This window comes from Polypterus senegalus, chromosome 7 (genome assembly GCF_016835505.1).
Source record: "Polypterus senegalus isolate Bchr_013 chromosome 7, ASM1683550v1, whole genome shotgun sequence".
Lineage (NCBI taxonomy): Eukaryota > Metazoa > Chordata > Cladistia > Polypteriformes > Polypteridae > Polypterus > Polypterus senegalus.
In genome coordinates, this window is record NC_053160.1 from 152,480,684 (window position 1) to 152,508,639 (window position 27,956).

The window sequence follows — 27,956 nt, forward strand, 5'->3', positions numbered from 1 at the left end:
GGAGTTGGAGGTTTTTTTCCAGAAACTCTGGCAGAAGTTGAGTAGCGAGGGAAGTCAAGCTATTAGCTAACAAAATTAACTTGCTGAATTAAATATGGTCTTATTTCGTTTATATAATTACTTAGGTATTGAACATCCTTTCAGCATGTTGTGCAGTTTGGTTGTCAAATTAATTTAACACAATTTATAATTTCTATTAATGGAGAGATATGTAGACAACTAATTGTTCTACTTTATAATTTTGTTTAAAGTTCATCAGAATTTATTTTACACATGTAACTAATTTCAACACGACAGGAAAAAAAAGTCAATGTATCTTGGTTTCTGACTAGTATACCAATAAATCGGAGCTTTATGAGGCAGTCTGAAATTTTCATAGTAAAAATAATCACGCACTGCAAAAACAAAATACTTGCACCAGAAGGCTTTGGTCCAGTTTGTCAAACCAGTATACAGTAAGAACAGATTGTGAGCAATAAAACAAAAAATGAACCATACTAAGTTTTTTTTATTGATTTGTACTTCAGCTGCAATTGAGGGGGGTGCCAGCATCTTGTAGAATGTTCATGATGGGCAAAAAAATGGGCTCTATAGCTGAACGCATCAATAGGTGCTATGTAGTAATTTCTGACACATCAGTTCCAGCATTGTAAAGCCCATAATGAATTACAGCAAAGCCTGTAGGAGATCTTACAGCAGGTATTATTTGTATAACAAGATACATTTACAGTATCAGACAAGTAAGGTTTCATCCATCATGTATAATTTCTCAAGATTGTTGTATGTTTAAGTTGCACAGCATCATGATGGGAAAACAATATTAGGCAGGCCTCATGAGAGGCCATACAACAGGAAGTGGAATCTCTTATCTATTGTTGTGCAGACAAATTGTTCTTAACAATATCTCTCGTACCTAGCATTTTAGGTGAAGTCTTTCCACACTATTACAGTTACTGTATTAGCACTGTGCTTTATGGGTATATTGTCTGCATTAATTTGTTGTCTACACCCTCTATGTGGGTAAGTACTGCAGTCATCCACCTCAAAAGATAAGTCTTTGCTGTTGATGACCCAACTGTGTGGCATTCTAAGCTGCTCAATGGCAAAACATGTTGGAGTGTAAGTAATAACATACTTAGTATTGGCAGTGTGAATGAAGTCCTATATCTACTAGACACTGACCAATGGCTTTGGACATTACCTTGTTATTAATAAAGAGTTTTGAGAGTAACTTTTATTAACAGACACTGCTGCAGTTCCTCTAAACTTTCCATAGGTTAGAACCCTTTATTTTTTCAGAAATCTGGCAGTACATTTTTAAGTTATTTTTGCTATGAAGTAAAACTGTTCTAAGGTCACTATGGTAAAACCTTTCCTCTCTTTTTTTTGTCTCTTGAGCTTTATGCATGACCACCATAAATATAATAAACATGCATACCTGGCCATTTACGTACACTTAACCATTTATTTTGTCACATTGTATGTGGAACAATTCTTTACAATCCCCTTATGTAGACTGGTTGGTTTAGTTCATGTAAATGAAGGTGCAAGCTTAATTTAGCATTGGATGATATTTATATTCGAACTTATTATTCTGACATTTCAAAACTACTACTTGTATAAAATTGCTAACCTTGAAATTTGATTTATAACTGTTAAATTGATCACATATTTTGTTTGTGTATTTTCTTTTCGTTTTTGTTGTTGGCATTACATTTTAGGAGAAAGTGGATATGATGACAATTCTTGCAGGAATTCTGTCCCTTGGAAACATCAGTTTTGAACCACAGGAGAATGGAATCTTGAAAGTTACAGATCAGTCTACTGGCTGGCTTAAAGCTGCTGCTGTGAGTACCTTTTTAGAAAGTTAAGCAAATGATAATTACTGCATTAAAAAGAAGGATGAGAACTTTCAATTTATTGAAATACTTGTGCAGTATTTTTAAGTTACCTTTTCATAGTTTCCAACAACTTTTGAGCCTTGCATAAATAATGTAAAGGTTTTGTGTACAAAAATCCAGTCTGAACTGTGATTTTTATTAGATGGTTTTCCTTTATTTTAATCACCACTTTTATTTGGATGTGTGGAAGACAGCCTAAACCTAACCCTGCAGTAGCTATCAAAGTGCAGACCTCATTGTACTTTTGATTGAGTACTTGACTATTTATGTGTAAGTTAAAGTATATATTTATTTAGTTAAATAATAAAGCTTTCATTTTTCTTACTGGTTAATTGCTATACATAATGCAATGGTCAGTTGTACCCCTCTTTTCAGCTGTAATATTGTGCTAAAGACTATGGTAGGTATACTAAGGACTAGCCAGAGGACTTTTTGAACTGTTTAGTTGGATACCAACAATCCAAAAAAAGTTTTGGTATTGAATTATATAGAGACTTGTAAAGTTTACGTTCTTTCTTGTGATATACATATTTTATTTGTGAGATATAAGGGAATGTAATTATTTACAACACACAATGAAATAATGTGAACCCGATAAAGGGGTATACATATGTATGTGATTAACAGTCTTGCGTAGTGCATTTCCACAGCTTTTACCATGCCCTTTTCTTATGATTTCTGAGGTCGCAAGATTCTTTTTTGTTGTCATTCCATTGTGGATGCTGAATTTGTACTTTGCATTCTTTTGAAATATTTATGCAGTTTTATGTGCCAAGTGTAGCTGGCTGAACACTTACTTGAAGTTTTGCACATTTAGAATTGGAAACAGGAATGCACTTATTAAAAATACTGTAAGCTATCTGCCTTTCCTCAGGCTGCGGGGAATCAACTTTATGATTTGCTTTATCAGATGCTCTTTTAACACCATGCATTTTTGTTGATAACATTCAACAGTGAATTGCTTTTCTTGGTTTTTCTTGACACCAAAATTAATTTATTAGCTACATCTTTCTCGATTGTATTGCATTGACATAGACATTTTATCCGTTAAAGTGAAGTTTTCTTTGGTGTTTTTAAATCTGGAGGATAGAGATAAGACTTGGCCATTAGTGATGGAGACTGTATTTAATGTCTTAAGATTTATATTTTTCTGTTCTTCATTATATCATTTTCTTATTTGTTGATGAATGACATTCTTCCTAAAGATTAACAAAGAATTTTTTGTATAATGAGTTACAGTATTTTTTCCTTATGTGATCCATAATTAGTTACAGACTACGGTAGATCAAATGGAAACTTTAAGAACCTTTAAAATTTTGCAAAAATGAAAAAGTTGCATTATCAAATTTAAAACTATATATATTCATAACACATTAACTCAATAGATCACAACATTGGACTCTGCTTATGTGAGAAATTAATGGAAGACATGCTTTAAATGAATTTACAAGGTAAATACACTATATTCTCCTAGGAATCCCCAATATTATGATAAGAAAGGAAAAGAAAGGTACCAAAAAACAAGAAGACAAAAGACTAAACTAGTCAAAGATGTGATTATAGAGAAGCTCAAGTCTATAGAAGATTACATAACCGTTTCAAACCCTTTGACTGCCCCAAGGACCTCAGTGGCATGCATTGTACCAAAGCAGGAAAAGTAAAACAACTGTTCTACCTGGATTTGACTGTCGTTGTAACCTCAGTTGCTGTACAAGAGGATGATTTGCAACTCTTGAGTTTCTGTAGCAGTGGTTGCAATGAATGCTAATGTTCTTATCAACAGTTTCAATAATTTCCTACAAAAAGGCCTTTTTTGGGAGTGTTACAGGGAAGAAATCCTGGCGAAAACATATTTTTTATATCCTTGCTCATATTTTAAAATATGACCTTAATATTTTTACACAAGTCTTGTGAATTGGTGAGACTAAAGTAGAACTTTAGACCTGATTACAAAACCGTACATGTTGTGTAAATTAAACACTGTACACCAAGTAAGTCATACCATCCTTTCTGAAAAGTATAATAACAGCAGTAGCATCATCTGGATGCTTTTCAGCAGTGGAGTAATAGCATCATTTTTTTCAGGACTGATGAGAAAATGATTCACAACATTGGAAGTACATATTAAAAAAATATTGGTGACTTCTCTATAAAACATAAGATTACTGAAACACACACTGCCAAAGAAAAACACTATAGTAGCTTAAAATGGTTAAAATAGATACACTTGTCTGAACTGACCAGACTTTTACCAATTTCATAAAATTTCTATTGCAAGTTATGCTGTCCTCCATCATCCTCAAACTAATCTGAAACAGCATGAGCATCTTTGCTAATGGAGATAGGCAAATGTTGGTCTGTCAAAAAGTACAACGTTTAGACTTTTCCAAAAGCCTTAGCAGTTAGAATCCCAATATCATTTAGCATTGTGTTTTATTAAATTCATTTTATTTATGATTTCCTAATGGGAAGACCTCTGCCAAGAAAGGCATATGGGTCACAAATTAAATCTAGCAAATGACTTAAAATCCAAGTCTATTACATAGAAGTGTTTTTTTAAAAAAAAAAATTGACAATGTAATAATTTTCAAGGCACTATGAGAGGGGTCCTGCATGCTTTCATTTTACAAAAGAAACATGCCTATGATGAGTTGTTACTGGTTTTTTTTTTTGTGAAATAACTTTTAGATTACATTAAAAAAAAAAGGGGTACAGTGGAGTGTATAAAGTAAAGCTAATGGTGGCTATGCTCCAGTTCGGTGTTCTTTTTACTATGTTAATGTTAAGCGAAAAAAGCTGATGTGAAACACGTAAGGGTTTATGTGGCTATTGGTTTTCTTACCGCCCCAGTCAGTACCTTTTTATTATCCAATTATAACTTTTAATTGAAGTTATTTTTCTTGACTTTAGTTTGCTTGCTAGTTACAATTTAGGACCATTTTAACATTTAGCTTGTTCTTATGTCATTGCCCCTCCTTTTTTGCCAAAATCTCTTTTGAAAATAGTTTTCATATTTTTGGTGACGTAATAAAATAGACAAGCAACATTTGTATTTTTAGCTGTCAGTTTTCCTCCTGAAATAAATTTCATGTTTAGTTTATTAGTAATCTGGAATCTTACAGGTATCTTTCACAGTTATGAGTGCAGTGTGTTGTGTATTTTAGTTTCTATGATTATTATTTTTATCTAGCTGTAACAGTGTCATGTCTTTTTGTAACTCTGGCCATTACCACAATGTGAATTAGTGGGACGTTACTAGTGTCTAAAGTTTAACTTTGCTCTGAAGGAATGTATGTTTTGTTAATTTAACATTTCAGTTTAGTATGAAAAGGACTACCCATATATATTCACTTATTAGATTTTTTTCGGCTAATGGAAAGGTGTCTACTGATGGATATCAGAGTTTTTGCTTGTAACTGGCTTTAATATATAGCAAATTTCCCTTGCTGAAACCTTGCCATTAAAGAAAATGTAGGCTTTGGTTAATCAATATAGTAATGTTAAATTTGAATAATTGTCACCCTGTGGTAATCTCTAGCAATATTGTACCTAAAAGGAAGTGAACAATCAGGCTTATGTTGTTTCCAGGCAACAGTAGAATATAACTTGCTAATGGGAAGGGTGGAGGAGGTGGTTGGGGGCATGAAAAATAATACATATCTGTTACTGTGTATGTACCCATTTTTAGGGACAGTTTGGTGTCCAAGAGGATGAGCTTCTGAACTGTTTGATTTGCACCATGTCTGTAACTCGAGGAGAATCTATTAACCGTTATCACAGTCAGCAACAAGCAGAAGGTAATGCCTCTGAATCACTTGCACACAATAAGTGTTTTTGTACTTGATCAGTGTGCTAGGGTACTAAACGAAATGTTAAATGGAATGTAGGGACTTTACATTTGTGTTTGAAAATTTCAGATTTCATTTTAATTGAGTCTTTACCATTTAAAAAATAAAATGAATATCTTGATGAATATCTTATTGTAATCTGATGTATTAAGAAAATGCCTGTAAACAGTATAAAGTATAATTTTGGTATTATGGAACCCTAACCTTGTTTTGTAATATATTTCACTGTCTTCATTTTACTTCTTCCTTTTTTGATACTTTAGATGCAAGAGACTCAATTGCCAAGGTTGCATATGGCAGAGTGTTCGGCTGGATTGTTAGCAAAATTAATGAACTTTTGGCACCCAAGGAGACCTTTGATGACTTATATGAAATAGGTACAGCTTTGGAATGCCAGGCTGTTGTCTTATGACACGTAAATTTTAGAATCCTGTTTTAAAAATACAGTTAACTACCTTGTATGTAAAAAATGTACAGCATGGCAATGAAAAGTCCAATATACAAGACAAAATATTGACTACATAAAGCACAGGCTATTTGGAGAAACTGACAATATGCAATGAGGTAGAATTAATATAAACTAATGTACATGATTTTTTTTTTTTTTACTGTGTGCTAAGATAGTCATGGAGCAATAAACAACTCAATCAAAATTAATATCCAGAAATGGAAAAGAATAAAAATATATACTTTAAGAAACATATTAAAAGAAATAACATGTAAACAATTGGTACTACCAAATATTTTTATTATATAATATTTGCTTACAAAATGCCTTTTTTAAATTATTTAATTTGTGATTAATATTCATTTTATGAAAACAAATGAGCAAGAAGTTTAACATTTGTGAACCATTTCAGTGCAAATTGAAAAAAACATTTATCTCTAAAGGACCCAGTCATAGTTGCTTAAAACTTTGTAATCTAACATTTTTTAATTTTTTTCCTTGGTTTAGATTACAAATTTTTAATTGGTATAAGTAAAGATTTTTTCAAAGTAAGTTTTCAATAATAAATAATGTAATAAAGACGGGATCATCTATTTAGTAAAAGGCCAGTGCTTAATTGTATTAATTAATGCTTGCCTACTTTTAATGCCCACTGTATAGAAAATTAATGATAATTGTCTAGGAACGTATGTTAGGTACAATTACATAAATCTATAATTGTCAATTTTATCGTGTTACCGACAAAAAGGCAAATCTAAATGTCACATCTTAACAACCCTTGGCCTGAATTTTTTTTACCAGAAAAGTAAATGATGGAAGAAAGAAAAAAATAAAACTCTGTCTTTAGCAAACATACTTGAGATTGCAGAGGCCTAAATTTGAATAATTCAGTGAGGTAGTTCCAGTTATGCAGCCATTGATTGAGTTAGCTTAGAAAACTCCCATTGGTAGAGACTATTTTGTAAGTATTCATCTGATTGTTTTGATTATGAGTTTGTTTAGTTGCACAAGGCGCTGGTAATTGAGCTGATTTACAGGATTTAATAACCTTCTCCAAATTATTTTTAAAATGTATGTTTTTTTTTTCTTCAGGCATTTTAGATATTTTTGGATTTGAGAACTTTGCTGTCAACAGGTATGAGCAGCTGTGTATAAACCTTGCCAATGAACAACTACAGTATTTCTTTAATCATGTAAGTCTTTCTACTAGATGTTCTGGCATTATACACTTTACTGTGACAAACTATTTCATGTAGCCAGCACCATTAAAAGTATAATGTATTACAATATCATTTTCTTCATAACAAAAGAAGTCAACACTAGCTATTGCCAAATCAGTAGAACTAATCATTATATGCTATTAATTTGATAATAAAGGAATTGTTTTTATGCTATTGGAGTACTTGACATAAATGACAAATGCAGCTTGTTACTTAAGTTTGCTTATTTGCTTTAATGGCTTTGTGATACGTGATTTAGTGTCTTGCACCCCAAAGACAAGGCTGAGTCTCAGTACTTTAGCAAAACCAGTTTTATTCAACTCGAAAAAGGATCACAAAGGTAATTTATTGTAGCAGGATCTACTATTCTACTATACACAGACACCGCAAACAGGTAGGGTTGGGGCCAGATCAATGGCCAAGTTACAATGTTCTTTGAATCAGCCATCGGGTGACCTAGCTTTGTTTGTGGCAGCAGTCAGCATGTAGTTGTTTCTGTGGTGCTACAAATCTGCAGTTGCTTTGGCAACAGTCAAGCAACCTTCAATAGATGTGGCAGTCACACTTCTGCGTGTCATCCCGTTTGGGAGGGTTTCAAAAAAAGTAATCGTTCCTCTGCATGTTGTCCCATTAGTCACACAGCTTATTTGAAAATCATGGAAGAAAACAGATAATTTAGCTCTGCATAGCTGGTTTATTTCTTGTTCTCCTAAAAAGATAAAAGTTGTTATTTCAACTTTTCAATGTGTTGTCTTTAGCTGAACTTTAAACAGTTATGGCCTTCATACCTTAAACATTTTCTATCCTATACTTGTAACAGTATGCTGTTAACATATACTTGTCTTCTTAATGGTAGCAGTTTGTTTTCAGACAAACCTGTGTGTTTTGTGTGACACTGTGGTTGTACGTGCTGAATTTTATATCTACTAAGAGGTCTTTAGTTACTTGTCTGTGAACATTAAATACTTTATTTCTCAATTTATTTAAAAAAAGATTATGTAATTTTGTTTAGCATTTATTGTTTTTTTGTTAGCATATCTTTTTAATGGGACAAAGAGAATACAAAGAAGAAGGCATTGATTGGGAGACAATAACATTCAAGGACAATAAACCCATCCTAGTGAGTATTGTTACTTTACAGGTGGACAATTTGGGCAGCCTAGTCCTTTCATTTTTTGCTTTCCTGTTTCACTTATTTGTCACATAACACATTAATCCTTTGTCTTTTCCCACTTGGTCAATATTGTTGTTAAATTTTTTAAACATTTGGATTTATTTGTTGCCGGTGCCTTGGAAATATGCAGTAGTAATGTTTTGTTAAATTATAGTTCATGCTAGTGCCTTATTATAGCTGAAGCAATATAACAAAAAAGAAAAAAACTTGGCTACAGATTTTTGAAAAAGCTTTCAAATGGATTATCACTTTCTTTTGCTTAACTATCAGTTTGTATTACTATTCAAAATGAGACTGCAACAATTTTATGTGATTTTACTTGCAGTCTGAACTTTACCATTTATCCATCAATAATGAATGTTACAATGTTTTTAGAATCACTTTCCAAAAGTAACTTTTTTCCATTCTGGTGTTTCATAGGATTTGTTTTTAGCCAAACCTGTTGGAATTTTCTCACTACTTGATGAACAAAGTGCATTTCCTCAGGTAATTACTTGACCGCTGTGTGGCCTGATGGGGAAGCCATATCAAACAGAAATAGTCATTCTTCTGTCTCAGAATTTAATTGTATCACTATCTTAAATTACTTTTGTCTTACTTGAATCCTGCTTATGTACCCCCATCATGCTTAAATTTGTCTGGCTACTTTTTACATTTTATTGTTTTTTTGGGTTTGCTTCCCGGGTCCTCCCTGCATGGAGTTTGCATGTTCTCCCCATGTCTGTGTGGGTTTCCACTGGGTGCTCCGGTTTCCTGTCACAGTCCAAAGACATGCAGGTTAGGTGCATTGGCAATTCTAAATTGTCCTGTGTGTGTGCGCGCCCTGCCCGGGGTTTGTTTCCTGCCTTGTGCCCTGTGTTGGCTGGGATTGGCTCCAGCAGACCCCCGTGACCCTGTAGTTAGGATATAGCAGGTTGGATAATGGATGGGTGGATTACTAATATCTTTGTGACAATTCATAAGGAAAGATTTGACTGGTATTAAGATATTGCAACAGTTTTAATGTACTGTGCAGTATTAGAAGTTTTAAGTGGTAAGCAATCTTACAAATACTCAATATGCTTCTCTCGTGTCCCAAGGCACATGTCTTTCCTGTTGTCTAATTCATTCCAGACCGTTTGTGGCATGTCACTATCAATTGCTGACACAGAAGCTACAGTTCCTTTTGTTCTTTTCCTCTGGTACCAAAATTTGCGGCGAAAAAAGAAAAGTTTGTTGCATACTGCATATTCATATAATTAGTTACAGAATAAGACATTTTTGAAAATGTCAATTATTTCAGAATTGTCTTATATTTTGTAGAGGATACACAGCCGCCTGTGTATCTCTATTAGGAACTGGGAAACCTGTACTGGCAGGTAAATTTTTTTTTTTTTTTTGTTCATGAAATTTTTATATTTTGAAAGTTTAATTTTCTAACTTTATTTTAATACACAAGTTTGAATTTTGTTTCTTTTTTGAGAAATTTTTATTTACATTTTAAGTATGTCAAATTGCCAGTTTAGAAGCCACTATGCATGAATAATGTGTTTATTGGTTGCTAGTAACAACCTCTGTGACTCGTATCATGAAGACTCACTAATAAATTTATATCTCAACACAGAAGGCCCTTTGTCAAATATACGGGTTTGATCAATGAATAGGTGCAGTTAGACAGTCTTGATTTTGATAGTCTGGTTTCTCATAAATCTTTTGTCTTGACTCAGTCTTTGTCTTGATGTTTTGTCTCCGATAGCACTATACGTCTAAATAAAAAGCAGAGAGAAGCCTCCATTTTCATCATTAGTTATTTGCTGCTCTGTAACTCGCAGGCTGCACTGTAATTTACAGCCACACAGCCTCCTGGTAGTCATTCAAAATGTGTGCACCCATCCAGAGTAAATTCTCTCTGGAAAAATTTCATACTTAAGTGATAGAAGGGTGGCTTTGAAAATAGGGTTGCAAATTGTATACCTTTCATAAGAAGCAGACAAGAATAAATGGCAACAAAAATAAAATGCTAAGTTAATAGATACATCAAGCTAATGTTTGTTAAATTATCATGTTTACCCTTGGTTTAACAGGCAACTGACAAGAACTTTGTTGAAAAACTCAACAGCAGCTTTAAAGGCAATGCACACTTTGAAGTGGTTAGGAGCCACATGCCAGTGTTTAATATTGTGCATTATGCAGGAAAGGTGAGTTTCTTATTTCATCCTGTTTGACTGAATATTTCTTATTAGCTTTTGTCATTTTTACAAAATTTAGTGTACACTGTAAAACGGAGTATGTTGTGGTATGTTTCTTTCCCAAATCAGATGCTACTTTTCTGTTTATATTACATTATATAGTTGAATACTTTGTTCCCATAGTGAAAGCAAATAAGGGCAACCAGTAAAGTGTAGAAATTTTCACTTTAGAAAACTGTTAATTATGTAATCTTCCATTTCAAGAATGATTCTTTTAAAATGAGTATAATTAATCTGAGTAATTTCTGAATTTATAAAGTATTTGTTCAAAGCTGTTAGTAAGTATGCATATCTGTAAAAGAATGTAGTCTTAACACTGTTTATTGTGCAAACCTGAACAATGGCACAACTCATGCTTTTGGCAGTAATATGTTTAGTTAGTTATGTTGATTTAGCTGAAGTACTTTTCTTTAAGTTGGTGAAGTGATATGATCCAAATCAGTATTCACTTTTTTGGCCAGGTACATTAAAGTGTATTTGGAATTTGTTTTGATAGCATTAGTAAAACATAGGACAATGAAGAATACAAAAGATAAATATAAGAAGATAAAAAGATAACATATGATATAACATACAAGGGTACTACAAAAATAAAGAGAAAGTAGGATTTAAATGTCATGGCAGTCTGGTGTGCAGGTACACTTAGATACTGAGTAGAAGCCCGGACCTGATTAGTAGGAATAAGTGCAGATGGAAAAGAACTATTTAGGTGATATGATGTTTTAGCTTTCACTGTACAAAGACATTTGCCACAGAGAGGTCTTTAAAATAGGTGAGTCGAATCATTGAAATAGGTGAGTCGAATCAACAATAATCTTTATGACCAGGTTCCTTACCCTGGACTCATATAGGACTTGAATGTGCAGTAAATTATAGCCTATGATCTTTTCACAGGCTCTGATGATGCACTGCAGATTGTCCTTAGCCTGAACAGAGGCAGCACCAAACTAGACAGTTATAGATGAAGTCAGAATGGACTCCGTGTTGGCTATGTAGAATGAGACGGAGGTAGATTGAATTTTGTCGGCTGACACAAAAGGAACATTCTTTGGACTTTCATAATAATGCATGTGATATTATCCCACTTAAGGCTTTGTGACTGCTCATTTCCCTGAAACTTAAATGATTCCATCATCCCCGTGGCTGAGCAATTTATAGCAAGTGATAGGTGAGCAGTGACATTTTCCTGAAATCTATGATCATCTCCTCATTGTTTTGAATGTTAAAGACCAAATTATTATGGTTGTACCAAAAAGGTCCTGATATGTGATGAATGTATTTTAGTGCACAACATTTTCATTTTAGATTTTTACTTATAGTTTAATTTGTTTGAAAGGTGCACATTTATAATAACTGCTATCAATTTGATGGGAATATGTGTTTGGACCCCTCAGTCTCTCCAGCATATACATGAAAGAAGGCAAATTCTTGGTTGGGAAACTTGAATTAAATCATGGGTGGGCTGCCAGATCAAACTCATGAAGTATATTTCACATTCCTTTATCTTTATAAATAAAATGGTAGTAGTAGCCTTAGTGAAGGTAAATTATTGTTGTGTGTGTACTTCTGGAACCATATTTTTCATACAATTTCCTAAAATTCCTCTTTTGGAAGTAAACACGATACACAATATTGTTGTTGCTACTGTGGTTTTGTAAACTATGACCCAGTGATGTCACAGGTCAATTGTGTACTTTCAATGAAAGAATTCTGAAATGTAAAGTACAGTGCAGATACACAACAAATAAAAAGGAGTAGGGGTGTATCACAGTTACCACAAAACTCAAAACTCATAATTATTGCTCTTGACACTGTAATTGCAATTAATAATGTAGATTAGTAACACTTTGTGTTTCCAACTGCATATTCACAATGCAGTATAACCTCCCTATAGAAGTTTTTTAGGGACCTGCTTAAAAATTCATTTCTCGATTCATTGAAAATTTTTAAAGTTAGTGTTTAAAACAGTATTTCTTATTTATTTCTTATACTAAAGGTACAGGACACTTATATTTGTGTCACTGTTTTTAATATAAAAAAATTACTGATATTCAAATAATTATGAAATGGAAGTATGACACAAACATTTTGACTTTTTTTTCCCCCCAAAACAAGTGATACTTTTTAAAAAGCAGACTTCACTATTACTAACCATTCAAAATGTAATGCGTGGGAAATTGTTGAAACATGGGAATGGTAAATTTTTTTGCATTAGGAAAACAAAATATGTGTATATAAAATCGAAGTAAAGATAAAAATCTTAAACACTAATGTAAGATACATAAACACAACCTGATAGTTCTGTTGTACAGGAATTTAAAAGTATTAAATGTTCAATATGAATATATAGATAGATAGATACTTTATTAATCCCAAGGGGAAACTCAAGAAGTATGTAGATTATAACACATTGTTACACTCTGCTGCCATTGTGTCATTTGTATAATCTATACTAATAAAAGGCAAAGCCCTCACTCACTGACTCACTCACTCACTGAATCATCACTAATTCTCCAACTTCCCGTGTGGGTGGAAGGCTGAAATTTGGCAGGTTCATTCCTTACAGCTTCCTTACAAAATTTGGGCAGGTTTTATATCGAAATTCTACGCGTAATGGTCATAACTGGAAGCTGTTTTTCTCCATTTACTGTAATGGAGATGAGCTTGAATGCCGTGGGGGCGGAGTTTCATGTGACATCATCACGCCTCCCACGTAATCACGCAGTACATAGAAAACCAGGAAGACCTCCAAAAAGCGCTTAAGAAAACATGCATTATATAATTGAGAAGGCAGCGAAACAATAAGAAGCGAGCGAGTGACATATACAACCATGTTCATGAGTTCTGCTACTTCGGAAACAAAGCACGATGTAAACCTACACTTTAAATTAAGTTCATAGACAGGCTGCCGCTGGCGTTTGTAATTTAGTGCCTGCCCATATAAGGCCGTCCGTCAGCGGCAATCCAATAGCAAACTCCCACTAAATATTCACGGGTGAAGGACTGTGTTTATGGAGAGGAAGATGAGATGGCCATGGTGGTGTTTGACACAAACTCAGCGAAACTGCGAGAGAAAGTTTTAAGTGCCAGGACTAAGGTAACATTAAATACAGCCACGGACATAGCACGAGATGGCACCAGCACAGCTGGGAACCTTCGATGCATGTACACCGAGCGGCTCACGTGAACTGACGCATTGCACAGATAAAAGGCAACAGTTCCAAAAGCTGAACAAAACCGAATTACACAATTGAAAAGGCAGCAAAAATATGAAGCGTCTGATAAGCATATTCATAAATCCAGCTACTGCGGAAACAAAGCACACGGTGGAAAAAGTCAATGTCCGCTAAAGGAAGACAGTGTAAAAAACCGTGCATGCAGTGTGTCAGGTCTCAGATAAAGAAGAAGGCGAGCTGTTTATTGATGCAGTAAGAAGCGAATCGATGAAAGAAACCTGTCATCTTTACAGCGATTGACAAACACGGAATGTAACTTGAACACAACACATCCTACAAATACGAGCCTGATTGAAAGAAATAATGATAATCAAATCCTTGATGACAGCAACACTCAGTAACACTCACAAAACAAATACTGTATATTGACAGTCATGTTACGTTATTTTTAAAATGTTCCCTTTTCTTTTCTAGCTTTTTAACACACTACTTCTTCTGCGATGCGATATATATATATATATATATATATATATATATCCCGATCTACATACTCGAATAATGGATACTTTATTAGCCATCAATGATTGTTTTGGTAAAGCCATACTCAGTGTATTCATTAGATGAGCGGTAAAAAATAAGAGCGAGGGGAGGATGCAGGCTGTAGTCTTGCGCGTCAACTCTATCTGAATTGCGATCACATTTAAAAAATATATCTTTTCAAGTTCTATTTAGTCCATATTTGTCAAACTCAAGGGCCACGGGCCACATCCGGCCGTGTAATTATATCCAGCCCCAAGATCATTTTATATACTGTATTATTGTTATTAATGGCCCAGGTATATGAAGCGCTGGTAACACAATAAACTACAGATCCCATAATGCAGCGCTTCAGCTGCCTTGCCAACACTTACGCGTTAATCAAGTCTAGCTTATGATGCTGCAAGTTATTGCGAAGCTAGCTCACACGATGCTGAGAGAAAAGTTGATTCTGAAAATAGAGCCTTTAAAAGCGATGGGAGGCTGAGTATATGTTTACTGAACCCGTGTGTCTCATTTGTGGAGCTAATGTGGCTGTAATTACAGAATTTAATCTAAGGCGGCACTATGAGACAAAACATCAGGGTAACCTGAATGCAATGCAGAAGATACAGAAAGCAGAATAATTAAATAAGAATCTGACACTTCAGCGGACGTTTTACCCGTGCACAATCACAAAGTGATTACAAGTGAAGCTGCTTTTATGGGAGACACAAATGCACCAGTGCACCTTGCCCCCTTTCCCTGTTGCCAAGTAATGTTAAACCAAGTCGTCACTACGGTGTTCCCAAATCGCACTTTGCTGATAAACTGGCGCACTGAGTTTGCACGGCGCTTTGGTGACTTTGAAGAACAAAAAGTCCGTCTACATGCGGCTCGAACCTTGTGCATGTTTGGTAGCACATATCTGTGTGAGAAGCTCTTCTCAGTGATAAAGACTAACAAAACAGCACACAGGAGTCGCCTCACTGATGAGCACCTGCAATCCATCCTGAGAATCTCCACAACACAGAACCTCACACCAAACATAAACGAATTTGTTGCCAAAAAGATGCCAGGCGTCCAGCTCTAAAATGACATATGAGCAAAACAACTGAATGATTTGATTTGTTATTGCTGAAAGGAACACATTTTATTTATATTTCCAGGTTTTGTTATGCAGCATGTTCATATTTGAATTTGTATAATTTTGACAGGATATATTTTTATGGAGAGCAAAATCTTTTGGGATATTTAAAATCTAAGTTTATTTTTATATAAAATTACATAAGAGTAAAGAAATTTGAATGTTTGTTCTTTTAATGTTTACTTTATTTCTAACTTGTATAATTTAGACAGGATATATTTTTATGGAGAGCAAAATATTATAAGTTGTTTAAGGTTTGAGTTGATTTATTCAGGAATAATATTCCTGTCTGTTTTACCATTCCTACCAAAGATATTTCTGTCGACTAAATAAAAATTCCTTCTATTTAAAATTTAAATAGAACTTGAACAAATACGATAGTTCATAATACCCACGCAGACTTGCACGTAAGAGCGGGAGTTATCCGTTTTAACCAGCAGCATATTGCACTGATACGAAATAGCTGTGTGTGTATATATGTAGATATGTATGTATATGTATATATATATATATATGTGTTATATATATATATATGTGTGTGTGTGTGTGTGTGTATATATATATATATATATATATATATATATATATATATATATATATATATATATATATATATATGTATATATATGTATATATATATATATATATATATATATATATATATATATATATATATATATATATATATATATATATATATATATATATATATATATATATATATATATATATATATATATAATATATGACAACAACACTCATCACTCACAACAGTGACAAAACAATTATATTTACAATCATGTTACGTTATTTTCAAAATGTTTCCTTTTCTTTTTCATTGCCTCTTTAACACACTACTTCTCCACTGCGAAGCGCGGGTATTTTGCTAGTATGATTATAAATAGAGCACCATCAAAATATATATAAAAAAATGCTGTCTAAATAGTGTTCAAATTCACTATGTGCTTACACAGTAGGTGCACATTATCCTGCAATAAAATGGTGCCTATGTCAGTTATGGCAATATTGCTACAGCATATATAGTACACCATGCTTTGTACGGTGTTATGGTTTCACATTAATGTCATAGGATACTTGACAATTCATTAAGAGCAGCCTATGACCAAAACTCAGGAGTCTTGTACAGTCATTGTATCAGTGACAACGGTAATCATGCAAACTTTCTATTTCTCCTTCAAATACCAGGCAAGCGATGCTGCTCTTAGTCCATGAGTAGATGAATCTCTGTTCTTAAAAAAGGTATGCTGTTTGTAAGCATATGCTTTCCATAATAAATACTTCATCCATATAATGAACTGTTATGTTCAGGCGTGCTTCTATAATTCTACAGATAAGTTGCGGTTGCATAAAGTGAAGCAACTACTGAAAAATAATTGCAGTTGGCTATGGCGTGTCTCTTACCCTGGGTGTTATATATCTTTGAAAACCTTCATTGTACACAGTTTTAATCAGAGGCTTGTCTTTTGATAAATGCAGTTATTTTGGTTATCTGATATTTGCTTTTGATAGCCTGCTTTATTTGTACTTAAATTAGTATAAACAAGTAACTAATGATTATTTGTATTCTGGACCACTTGGTGGTGCTTTCTTAACTTTTTTGCATTTTTCTGGACTATGTGGTTGAATTTTACATGGCTGTATAAATGTTTGAGTGGTTGCTCCATCAGCACACACAAGTATGCTTTTTTTGATCAACATTGCTTCTACTGAAAACAAAGCAATTTCATATTTCAGACAATTCTCTTTAATTTTGTACTAAAAGGTATGGTCTTAAACAGTCGGGTGATTTGGGTTCAACGTTACTTATACCATGTTTGCTACGACCTCTAGAAAAATTGAGAACAGAAAAAGTCTCACTTTTTAAAATATGATTGTAGAGGTCAAACTCCTAATGGTGTGTTCACCATGGTTGCTTTTATAGTTACATGATGCAAATCTTTCAGATTTGTCAGTGCACTCTCTCTTAGTGAATGTATCTTTGGTTACAACACATTTTCTGTTCGGAGCAGTCTGTAACTGGGAAAGTTCAGCCCCTGACGGAGTGTCAGTAATGTAATGAAGTAGTTACTACTTTTCATATTTGTATATACTATTCCATATTTGTAATTACGATTAATATATGATTAGTTGTGCAGTCTTCGAGAGACTGTCTAGACATTTGCATTAAGTTATGAATAACAATTTATGATCCTCCCCACTTGGGAGTTTGCATCCTCTCCCCATCCACCTGGGCTTTCTCTGGATGCCATTAATCCAAAGATGTGCAGGTCAGGTCTTTTGTCTGATGTATGCTGGGGAAGGCTCCAGGTTCCCCACAACCCAGCTCAGGGTAAAGTGAATTTGGAAAATGGATAAATGGATTGATAACAAGTTATAACGTGCATGTAAGAATTGTCTTCATTATCCTGGCATTCATGTTCATATTACATATTTTGGTGTTTAAAAAAATTCAGACGTGAGCTTCAGTAGGCTTTGCGGCATAGGAAGTTGCCCGAATTATTCTATAATATTTCAGTAATTATTTACTGCTCTGTTGCTGATCTTTCTGATTATAAAATAGGTAATTGTGATAACAGTTGACGAGCAATTCATAATTAATTGCAGAATTACAGTAGTTGAGGGTTCCTCTAGAGTTCCTCTTTGTCTTGCATTATTTGGCTCAAAAACTAATCAGTACCTTGTCATCTCATAACAAGCTTAAGTTTCGTGTTTGGTATTTTTCTGTCCAGCCATTTTAGCTATAGACCGTCCTCAAGAAACTGTGATACATACACATACACACACACACACACACACATCATCGAGATATCAGTTTTCGGTATCAGGGGACTCTAAAACCTCAAGATCCATCAAAAACTGGAGATCAGAATTTTTGATGAATCTAATGAATCTAATTCGCTCCTCCTTCATAGACAATAGGTTATGGTGGGGCAGGGCATAAAGCAAAAAACAAATTTATTTGTTGTAAAACTGAAAAATTGCAACCAATTTAACATATTTCTTTAAATCTTTTACAATAAAACATTGAAGGATGTGAAATGAAGCTTTAGATAACTAGTTCAAAAACGGAGAGAAGCTACTTGATATGCTGTTTAAAAATGGCATCTACTTAATTAAGCATACATAATTTAACTTTAGTCAATATGAGGAATGTTCTTCTCAACTATGAATGTTAGGAAAACATATGCTTAGGGTGAATCTGTGGATGAAGCAGTATCCTTAGGCATAAAAGTGGTTTGATTGTTGCTATTAAATTTCTTACTAGCAGGTTTCTTTGGAGTTGTTTTAAAAGACATTTTGAATGTGCAAAAAGATGATGAGTTGTCGGTGACCCAGTGAGCTCACGCTATGACCCAAATTTACTGCCAGTTCCCTGGCTCTGGATAGCAACTTACTGATTGAGAATCACTGTTATGGAGTGCAAAAAGTTTAATTAAAAGTTCTTGATACAAAAAAAACAACAAACAAATACTCAAATTATTGTGTATATGGAATTAATTTCTGCTTAATTTACTTATTAAATTGAGTAAGGCGTTTATGTAAGTATACAAGTTACATGTACAGTGGATTCAGAAAGTATTCAGACTCTCACTTTTATCACATTGAATGTTGAAGCCTTGTGCTGAATACATTAATTAATCCAACTTATTTTGAATAAATTTGCAAAAATGTCTAAAATCATGTTTTGCTTTTTTTTTTCTGGGGTATTGAGTTTTGTTTGATGTGGAGAAAAAAATAATGTAAATGATTTTACAACAAGGTGGCAACATAGCAAAATGTGAAGGGGTCTGAATACTTTCTGAATTCACTTTATACATTAAAGCATGTAAACATTCAACTTACATACAGCAACTATCTCTTTCTCAGCCTTCTATTGATTTTACAACAGTAGGCACTCTGCAAGTGTCTAATATTAACAGCTGACTTTTCCATAATGATGCCTGTCTTTGAGCGACACAATGAAAAATAAACTGAGTTATTATAATTGGGCCTTTGTAGTACAATTTAGAAACAGATTTTTGTACGAATACTTGATTTACCAGTAAATGAAAAGAGTTTATTTACAAGACTGCTTACTCTCAACTTGGTATTGAATCTTCAGTTCCCTGCTCATTATGGAAATGTGGGAAATGCGCTTTAATTTTCTTGTGTGATTCAATGACAATGACAGAAACCTTTTAAAGTCAGTGGCATGGGAAATTTATAATCAAAAGAGGAATGAATGACTTTTGAAAGTTTGGATTTAAATGGAACTGAAAAAAATCAAAATTCTTAAACTGAGTCTGCAGAGTGATCATAATTAGAAAGGTAGATGTTTTCCTAAGTTGTTGGAGAATAAACAGTTAATGTATTGGAAAGACTGGTATAACGGTCCAAAAGGTGGATCATATAGATTGAGAGAATTTTTTGTTTGGACGATTTGTTGTGTTCATGCTTATGTTTTCCGAGTCTTACAAGGACTTGCAGCCGGCAGCCTGAATCTTTCAGGCTGCTTTTATTGTGTGAAGCCTGTCTGTGAATTGCAGAAATAATATTGCTTTACAAAGGTTCACTTAAGCACTATTCTGACTCAGTACACGGAGCAGTTTATGTAAGCTTTGGTTCAGAAAGCTTCATGTTTTGTTACCTGTGGCTGACATAGATGAGCCATTTATGTAGACTTAAACTTTGAAATGTCTTCATGATCAATTTACTTTCCCTGAAATTTTGGCTATGTGATTGTTTCTAATATTTAAGATTTGGATAGTATTCTTTGACATTGACAAGTACACAGATATAAAATTTCTTAAGCCTTCTCATTTTTATCTGTACTTGTTGTCCTGTGTGAAGTTCCTTAGGGAAGAAGAAATCTGCTTATTTTCCTATTATTACAGTGTATATAGAATAATGGCTGAATTTATTGTGGTTGACAGATATATGAATTATGTGAGAGATAAAATGTGTGGTGAACTTGAAGCAGGCAGGAAGCTGTGGCATCATATGATCCCAGATTTTTTTTTATATTTTATTTTATATACTTAATATTTTTTCATTTCATCTTTTGAAACAAATTTTTTTATTAAATTCTCACCACCCACTTCACCCTTATTTAAAGATATCAAAGAATTGTGTCAAATATATTACACTAGCCATGTGTGCCCAACTACGTTGCGCGAGTTAAATTTGTCTGTGAAGGACTCCCTGTTTCAACACGGCTGCCAGTCGTGAACTGGGCCCTTCGTCACACAGCATTATGATTTTTTATAAGGGAAACAAAATTACAAAAGAAAACCCTTGGACATTGATTCAATAGGAATGGCCTACTTGGAATCACTGTCCAAATCGTAATTATGTGGTGGTGTAGGAGCATTTCTGCTTCTGTCCGTTCACAGTCCGTCTCGTTTTCACGACGCTGTCGTTTCCTCTCACGATCTCTTCTCAACCTTTCTCCAGTCTCGCAGGTTGCTTTGTGGCAATCCAAAGAGTAAGGCAGTATACACGGGGCAATGGTTATAAAAGGGGGACACATAGGTATCCAGGCTCTTTAAAGCATAAATAGGGATCGCTTCACTGACATGTGAGCAAGCCATGGTACATCTGTAAGACGCGCAGCACTCGCCGGCTACAATGTAACAATAATAATTTGTGGAACGTGCTGTTACATTGTCATTCATTTTACCCACTGTTTTCCTTTCATTCATATGTTACATAGGCACGTACCTTTATCTTCTGCAATCTCATTCTCTAACCAGGCCTCAGGAGCTAAACAGCGCAATACTGTCCACCACCCCTTTCGTTATTCCAGCACATTGTTGACATCCGTGAGTAACAACAACGTACTAAACTGGAAGGTGGTCTATGCATGTGTGTAATTCGCGGACAAAGATCAAGATCTAAATGAAGATCTCTTTAGTTAATTCAAAGCACAACAATTTGTTTTGTTTGAATGTCTGTGTTTTGAGGTGTGACTGGAGTACTACAGTCTTCAGTAGTATAAGGCTGGAGGAGATTCTTAATGCAATGCCTAGGTTTTAGCTGTCTCTCTACTGCCATCTAGTGCTGCTTCTTCTAATTCATTCACGGACAAACAAAGATCAAAATCCAAATGAAGATTATATATAGAGATGAGACAAACTAAGAACAAAACATTTTATATTAGATACTTGATTTCTAAACTATTTCTTCAAATGTATTTGAAAAATATTTCTTTACATGGTTTATTAATTCTTCAGGTTCAGTACAATGCAAGTGGTTTTCTGGAAAAGAATCGGGACACAATCCCTGCCAATATTAGAGGACTGTTCATCAACAGTGTGACTCCATTACTTAGTGTCCTATTTGCAGGTAATTAGAATGTGAAAAATGGATATTTGCTTTTAAGATGCCATAAAAATTATCTGTAAAGCAAAATTTGAAAATTAAGTGTGTACTTTTGAAGTCTTAAACATGTAAAGTTTAGCAAAACATCTTTGAAGAGGGTTATTATAAACATTTTTTGCAAAAATATACAGTATTACATGCCGGAGAAGTTTGTCCTGAGACTGTGAAACGGCCTACCCCTCAATGTTGAAGCATTAATAATTTTAAATTCATTTTAGTTTTTTACACAAGTATCAAAAACAATTTTTGTCTGTAACTAATATCTTTGAATTTTGCATTTTAGCCACTATATCCAGAACAGGCACATTAATGCCCCAAAGCAGAGCAAAGGTATGTGCTTTATCACTTTGTCTCCATTAGTCTGATTTTTAGTTTTGTTTAATGGGAAGTCTCAAACCTGTGCTACCTCTTGTTTTTATTTTCTATCATTGTAGAATAAGATGTTTTTGACAATCTGGTCTAGATAGATTCAAAGGTGGACTTTTTGCCACAGCGTCAAACATTAAAATAAACATTGGCACTGAAAATAATGATATCCTTATGGCTGTGTTTTTTGTCTAAGATTACGTTATGAATCAAAAATTGTGCCTAAAGCCATGTCACTTCATGCAGCTCCCAGTCATGGAGTATGTCAGACTTGCCAAATGGCTGATCTCGTTGTTGGACTATGTCAGTTTAAATGACTGAAAATCACTGGGTACATCTAATTTGCTGACTTGAGTGCCGATCTTCCAATGCAGTCATGCTTGCTTGATTTTGTGACAGCTAATATCATGCTACATGACGGAAACAGTGTTTATGAAGGGTTAGCAGATACTACAAGCTCAACCGCAGTCTCAACCTGTTTTTTTTTTCCTTTCCTTTCTTTTCCCATACTGTTATTGTATGTAAAACATGAGACATAAGACAGGCAAGATTTTCTTCTGTTTGTGAGGTCCAAAACATCAAATTCTTCATTGATGCATTCTTGGTTATCGGCTATCATTTACAAAGAGACTGCCCATGCCACTAAAGGCAAAATCAGGCTTATTTGATTTTATTTGTGTGACTTGCAGACTAGTTGGATTGAGTCACTGGCATATCAATTTATGCGACTTCATTCATGGGAGCATGCTTCCCGCCTGTCTCAGACCTGCTAAGATTATGTAAGTGAAGGCTGTGACTGAAAATTAGTGGAAAAGTCATATGATGTGACATAATCATAAAAGAAGCATCTCAGTGCCAGTGCAAATAATTAAGATGGGTTCAGTATCGTTTTAGGTTTTTTTTTCTGTTGCCAGTGCTTGTGTAAATTGGTGGCCATAAATTCCGTAGTGATCAATTGGATACTTTTATTGTAGTTTACTAGATTACCTGTTGATGTCACTGAAAAGGTATTATAAGATGTACTTGAATTTTTATGGGTTGGTTATATTATTTACCCTATACAATTCCAGGCACCATACATGCAGATAAAGAGCCTCGAGCTGGAAGAACTTTTTGCCTGAGTTGATCTGTGGCGGTGGGGGGATGGGATAGCAGGCTGCTTGTGCTGATCAACACATTTACAAAACAAAAGATGCTAATGGAGAGTTTTGTAGTAGGCTTCAGGGATTCTAGTGTTAATAGCAGCGGTTTTTACCACCAAATTTAGCTAAATGTTTCATTGCTTCCAGTATCATTGTGTGAACTCTGCATTTAATTCTGTAGTGCTATAAAACCTATTTTTTGTTGATACTACATTGGGAACATGTGTTTAAGAACTTACCGATTAAGAACTAACTTTGTCTTTATAGTTTCATAGAAAGCAGCATGCCAAAGTACTTTACAACATAGTTGTGTGTACATAAAGCCTGAACTGCCAAGTATCATTCTGAGGACAGGTTTGGATCACATATACAGTATAAAGCATCAGGGTGTTTAATAAAAAATTTGAGAACTGAGGGCACATTATTGAAAGTATTTTATACTCTGCAAAAAAAAAAAAAAAGTATTAGAAAATCAATGTATTAAAGGGACATCAGTAGCACTCAGATGGTATCTGTTTCACTGGCTGCTGGGTGGTACATAAGGATTACTAGAATCAAACCATGCTTCATAAAAATATAAGAGATTAATATTAGACATGAGTTGTGTGTAACCTGAAAGGTACTGATATTTATGTATTAATTATGTTATCAGGATTAATATTGGTAAATATTTAAATTCATTTAAATGTTGAAGAAATAGTATTGCATTTAAGCTTCTTGTTTATAATAACACAAAGTAAAACATTTATTGCAGCTTTTGAAAAGTATTGATGACAACTTTAATTCAACAAGGAAGCTATCTGTGGGAGCCCAATTCAAGGTAATATATGGGCAGTATCTTCAGTGCACATTTGTTTATTGTCAACCTTATTGCCTTCACTGATAACTAAACGTTTGGTAGTGAAAAGTTTAAAAAACCTTTTACACCTAGGAAGATTTTTAGACCATCATTTAAATAGGTTGTCTAATGTGTTTTAAGTTGTTAGACTATTGAAGTTGACTTAGGGCCTGTTAATTTGCTCATTAATTTGTGTTTATCTTGTTTTTACATTAATATTTATATTGCTGTCTTGCATTACTTTTTATAAACTACAGCTGATTATTTCAGGTTCATATTTTATTTGTAACGTTGTGTAACTGCTTTCATATAAATACATTTTTTGTTATTTATGTCCCAAAAATATTTATTTTGCACATATTTTGTATCTATTAATGTACAGTATGTATATTTAATGTTTGTTACCTTAACCAATCTGTTTTTTCTCTAAAGCATTCTTTGACAGTGTTAATGGAAAAAATGTTTGCAGCCAATCCACATTTTATTCGTTGCATAAAACCCAACTCAAGCAAGAAACCTGACCTGCTGGACAGTAAGCTGATAATGGATCAAGTAAGTTCTGTTTCATTGGACAGATAATACTTACTAAGTTATTAGTTAGGCATACATTTATTGAACTGAAAGGAGTTAGCACAGAGTTTTGGTTTTGTTTATTTAGATATTTAATCTATTACAGTATTTTTTTTTTTTTTTTATTTATTAATTTTATTATAATCAATACATAGTAATCAAGTTTTTACAAAAAAAAAAAGAATTATGCTAAGCACAGATCGATCCCCACCCTTGAGAGAGAGAGCAAGCCAAATGGTGTAAAATTTAAGGCTTGTAAAAAATACCTAAATCAACAAATTCTCTGTGCTTTATAAACTCATTTCAAAATATTACTGATTAGATCCTGCCATGTTTTGAAAAAAGTCTGCACAGATCCTCTAACTGAGTATTTGATTTTTTCCAATTTCAAATAGTATAACACATCGGTTTCCCACTGACTTAAAAGAGGAGAGTTTGGGTTCTTCCAGTTTATCAGAATAAGTCTGCGTGCCAACAGTGTAGTGAATGCAATCACAATTTGTTTGTCTTTCTCCACCTTAAGACCCTCTGGAAGAACCCCAAACACAGCTGTTAATGGGTTAGGAGGGATTGTGAGTCCAAGACTGTCTGAGAGGTAATCAAAAATTTTTGTCCAGAATAATGTTAATTTGGTGCAGGCCCAGAACATGTGACCCAGTGAGGCTGGGGCTTGGTTGCAACGTTCGCAGGTTGGATCATGCCCTGGAAACATTTTGGAGAGTTTTAGTCGAGACAGATGTGCTCGATATATAATTTTGAGTTGTATAATTGTATGCTTTGCGCATATGGAGCTTGAGTGAATTCTCTGCATTGCTACTTTCCACTCCTTTTCTGATATATTAATTGAGAGGTCATTTTCCCAGTGTCCTCTTGGATCTTTGAAAGGAAGGGATTGTAAAAGGATTTTATATATTGTAGAGATGGAGTCTAACTCCTTGAAATTGAGCAATACTTTTCCAGCGTGGATGAGGGTGCAAGATGAGGAAAATCTGGAAGGTTCTGTTTAACAAAGTTCCTGATTTGAAGATAGTGAAAGAAATTTGTAGCTGGAATGTTAAATTTGGACTGTAATTGTTCATAGGATGCAAAGACGTTGTCTATATAAAGATCTCTTAACAAGTTAAGTCCAAATTTTTTCCAGATATTAAAAACTGCATATGTTTGTGAGGGTTGAAAGAGGTGGTTCTTTTGCAGGGGTGCCACAGAAAGAAGCTTCTCCGTCTATTACAGTATTCTATAATATTTTGAATGAAACTTTATGATAAACATCAGGTTGAGTTTATGAATTGATTGAAACTTTATAACAGAAGTTATTAATCAACACAATATTGTCTGCTTGAATGAATTAGTATGGTCACAGTACTTTTATATTTCACTAGATAGCCAGTTTAATCTGCATACAAGAAAACATTGTGATGGAAACGGGGCGCCAGTGAGCCCCAAACACAGACACAACTACAGTCCCAGGTTCAAATAATGGATGATTTATTGTACAATACCTAGCATAGTAACAAAGCAGAAGTTATCTCTCCACGGTCACCTCTCCTCTCTTCACTGCACTGCCCTCCTCCAGTCAAGTGTTATTCTCCATTCTCCCAGCTCCAGCTCGCCTGGGCAAAGGAGTGCATCCCTTTTATTGAGGACCCGGGAGTACTTCTGGTGCCAGGGCTGCTGCCCATTGGAAGTTCTCCCAGGTCTTACGGAAGTAAAATATAGTAAGGAGTATGTCTCCCTGCAGAGCCCTCTTGCAGCACCCACGGACCCCAGAAGAACTTTGCTGCTGAATTACAGCTCTTAGCATTCCCAGCTGGTTCTTGAATGGGCGCCGATATGGAGGACTGCTGACGTCTATTGCCTGGGGAAATAAACATCTCTCAAAAGCAGTCCTTCCCTGTCTTCTTTTATTCCAACCAAGGAAGATATTATGCACATGTCCAGTTGGGGTGCATGTCCATTTACTGTATCAGGGGCATCCTGCCCGGGTCAAGGTTCCTCTCCATCTGTTAGGACAGCCTTGTCCGGGTGCGACATCCTTTCCTCTCTAGGCCGGGATGCCTTTTCTGTTCACTCTGGGCCTACTGTCCGGGTATGGGATTTTCCTGACTCTTTGCCAGGATGCTCGTCCATCTCGTTTACCACCTACAACACATTTAGCTTCACATACAGTGTATCTTCCTTGGCTGCATTATTTTATTTAAGATAAAATTGCATATTGGTTTTCCCAATAAGGCGTTTTCATGTTCTGACCACTCCCAGCCAAGTGTCAGAGTCTTTGTTGGCTACACTTCTGTATGGTCACTCATTTAGTGCTATTGTTACTCCTGGGAGTGGTTATTTCTGAAAAAGGAGTTTTTTGAGGGTTCTGGCTTTCCACCGTGTACATAGTAGTCCCCACTACCCCTTACCATATGTAAATAATGATTAAATTAGAAAATCACCAGCAATAGGAGCAATGTATCTTGAAATGAAAATACCATAGGTGTGCAATAACCGTGATTGTTATACACCCAAATGAAAAAGCTAAAATATGTAAAGGTTTAATTAAAACTTATAAACTTGCAATTGGTTTAATGTTTTACAGTAATCCCTCGAACGCGGGGGTTGCATTCCAGAACCCCCGCGATAGGTGAAAATCCGCGAAGTAGAAACCATATGTTTGTATGGTTGTTTTTATATATTTTAAGCCCTTATAAACTCTCCCACACTGTTTATAAATATTCTCCGCACAGTTATACAGTAAGCCCTCGTTTATCGCGGTTAATCCGTTCCAGACTCTACCGCGATAAATGAATTTCCATGAAGTAGAATTCTTAATTTATAAATCTAATATTTTCGCAGTAAGAGCATAGAAAACCTGTTTACGACCTTCTAAATACGTTTTTTACGATTATTAGAGCCCTCTAGACATGAAATAACACCCTTTAGTCAAAAGTTTAAACTGTGCTCCATGACAAGACAGAGATGGCAGTTCTTTCTCACAATTAAAGAATGCAAACTTATC

The 27,956-nt window shown here is 34.5% G+C and overlaps 1 protein-coding gene across 1 annotated transcript in view; it reads left to right on the plus strand.

Moving 5' to 3' along the window:
• LOC120532918 (myosin-IIIb) overlaps positions 1–27,956 on the plus strand; it is a 173,347-nt gene that overhangs the window by 103,279 nt on the left and 42,112 nt on the right. Inside the window, exons 8-18 of the mRNA XM_039759409.1 lie at positions 1,722–1,847; positions 5,590–5,698; positions 6,013–6,126; positions 7,290–7,390; positions 8,451–8,537; positions 9,012–9,077; positions 10,655–10,768; positions 21,892–22,003; positions 22,323–22,369; positions 24,302–24,367; positions 24,818–24,937. Of these exons, the coding sequence (XP_039615343.1) occupies positions 1,722–1,847; positions 5,590–5,698; positions 6,013–6,126; positions 7,290–7,390; positions 8,451–8,537; positions 9,012–9,077; positions 10,655–10,768; positions 21,892–22,003; positions 22,323–22,369; positions 24,302–24,367; positions 24,818–24,937 (1,062 nt within the window). The remainder of the gene's footprint in view (positions 1–1,721; positions 1,848–5,589; positions 5,699–6,012; positions 6,127–7,289; positions 7,391–8,450; positions 8,538–9,011; positions 9,078–10,654; positions 10,769–21,891; positions 22,004–22,322; positions 22,370–24,301; positions 24,368–24,817; positions 24,938–27,956) is intronic.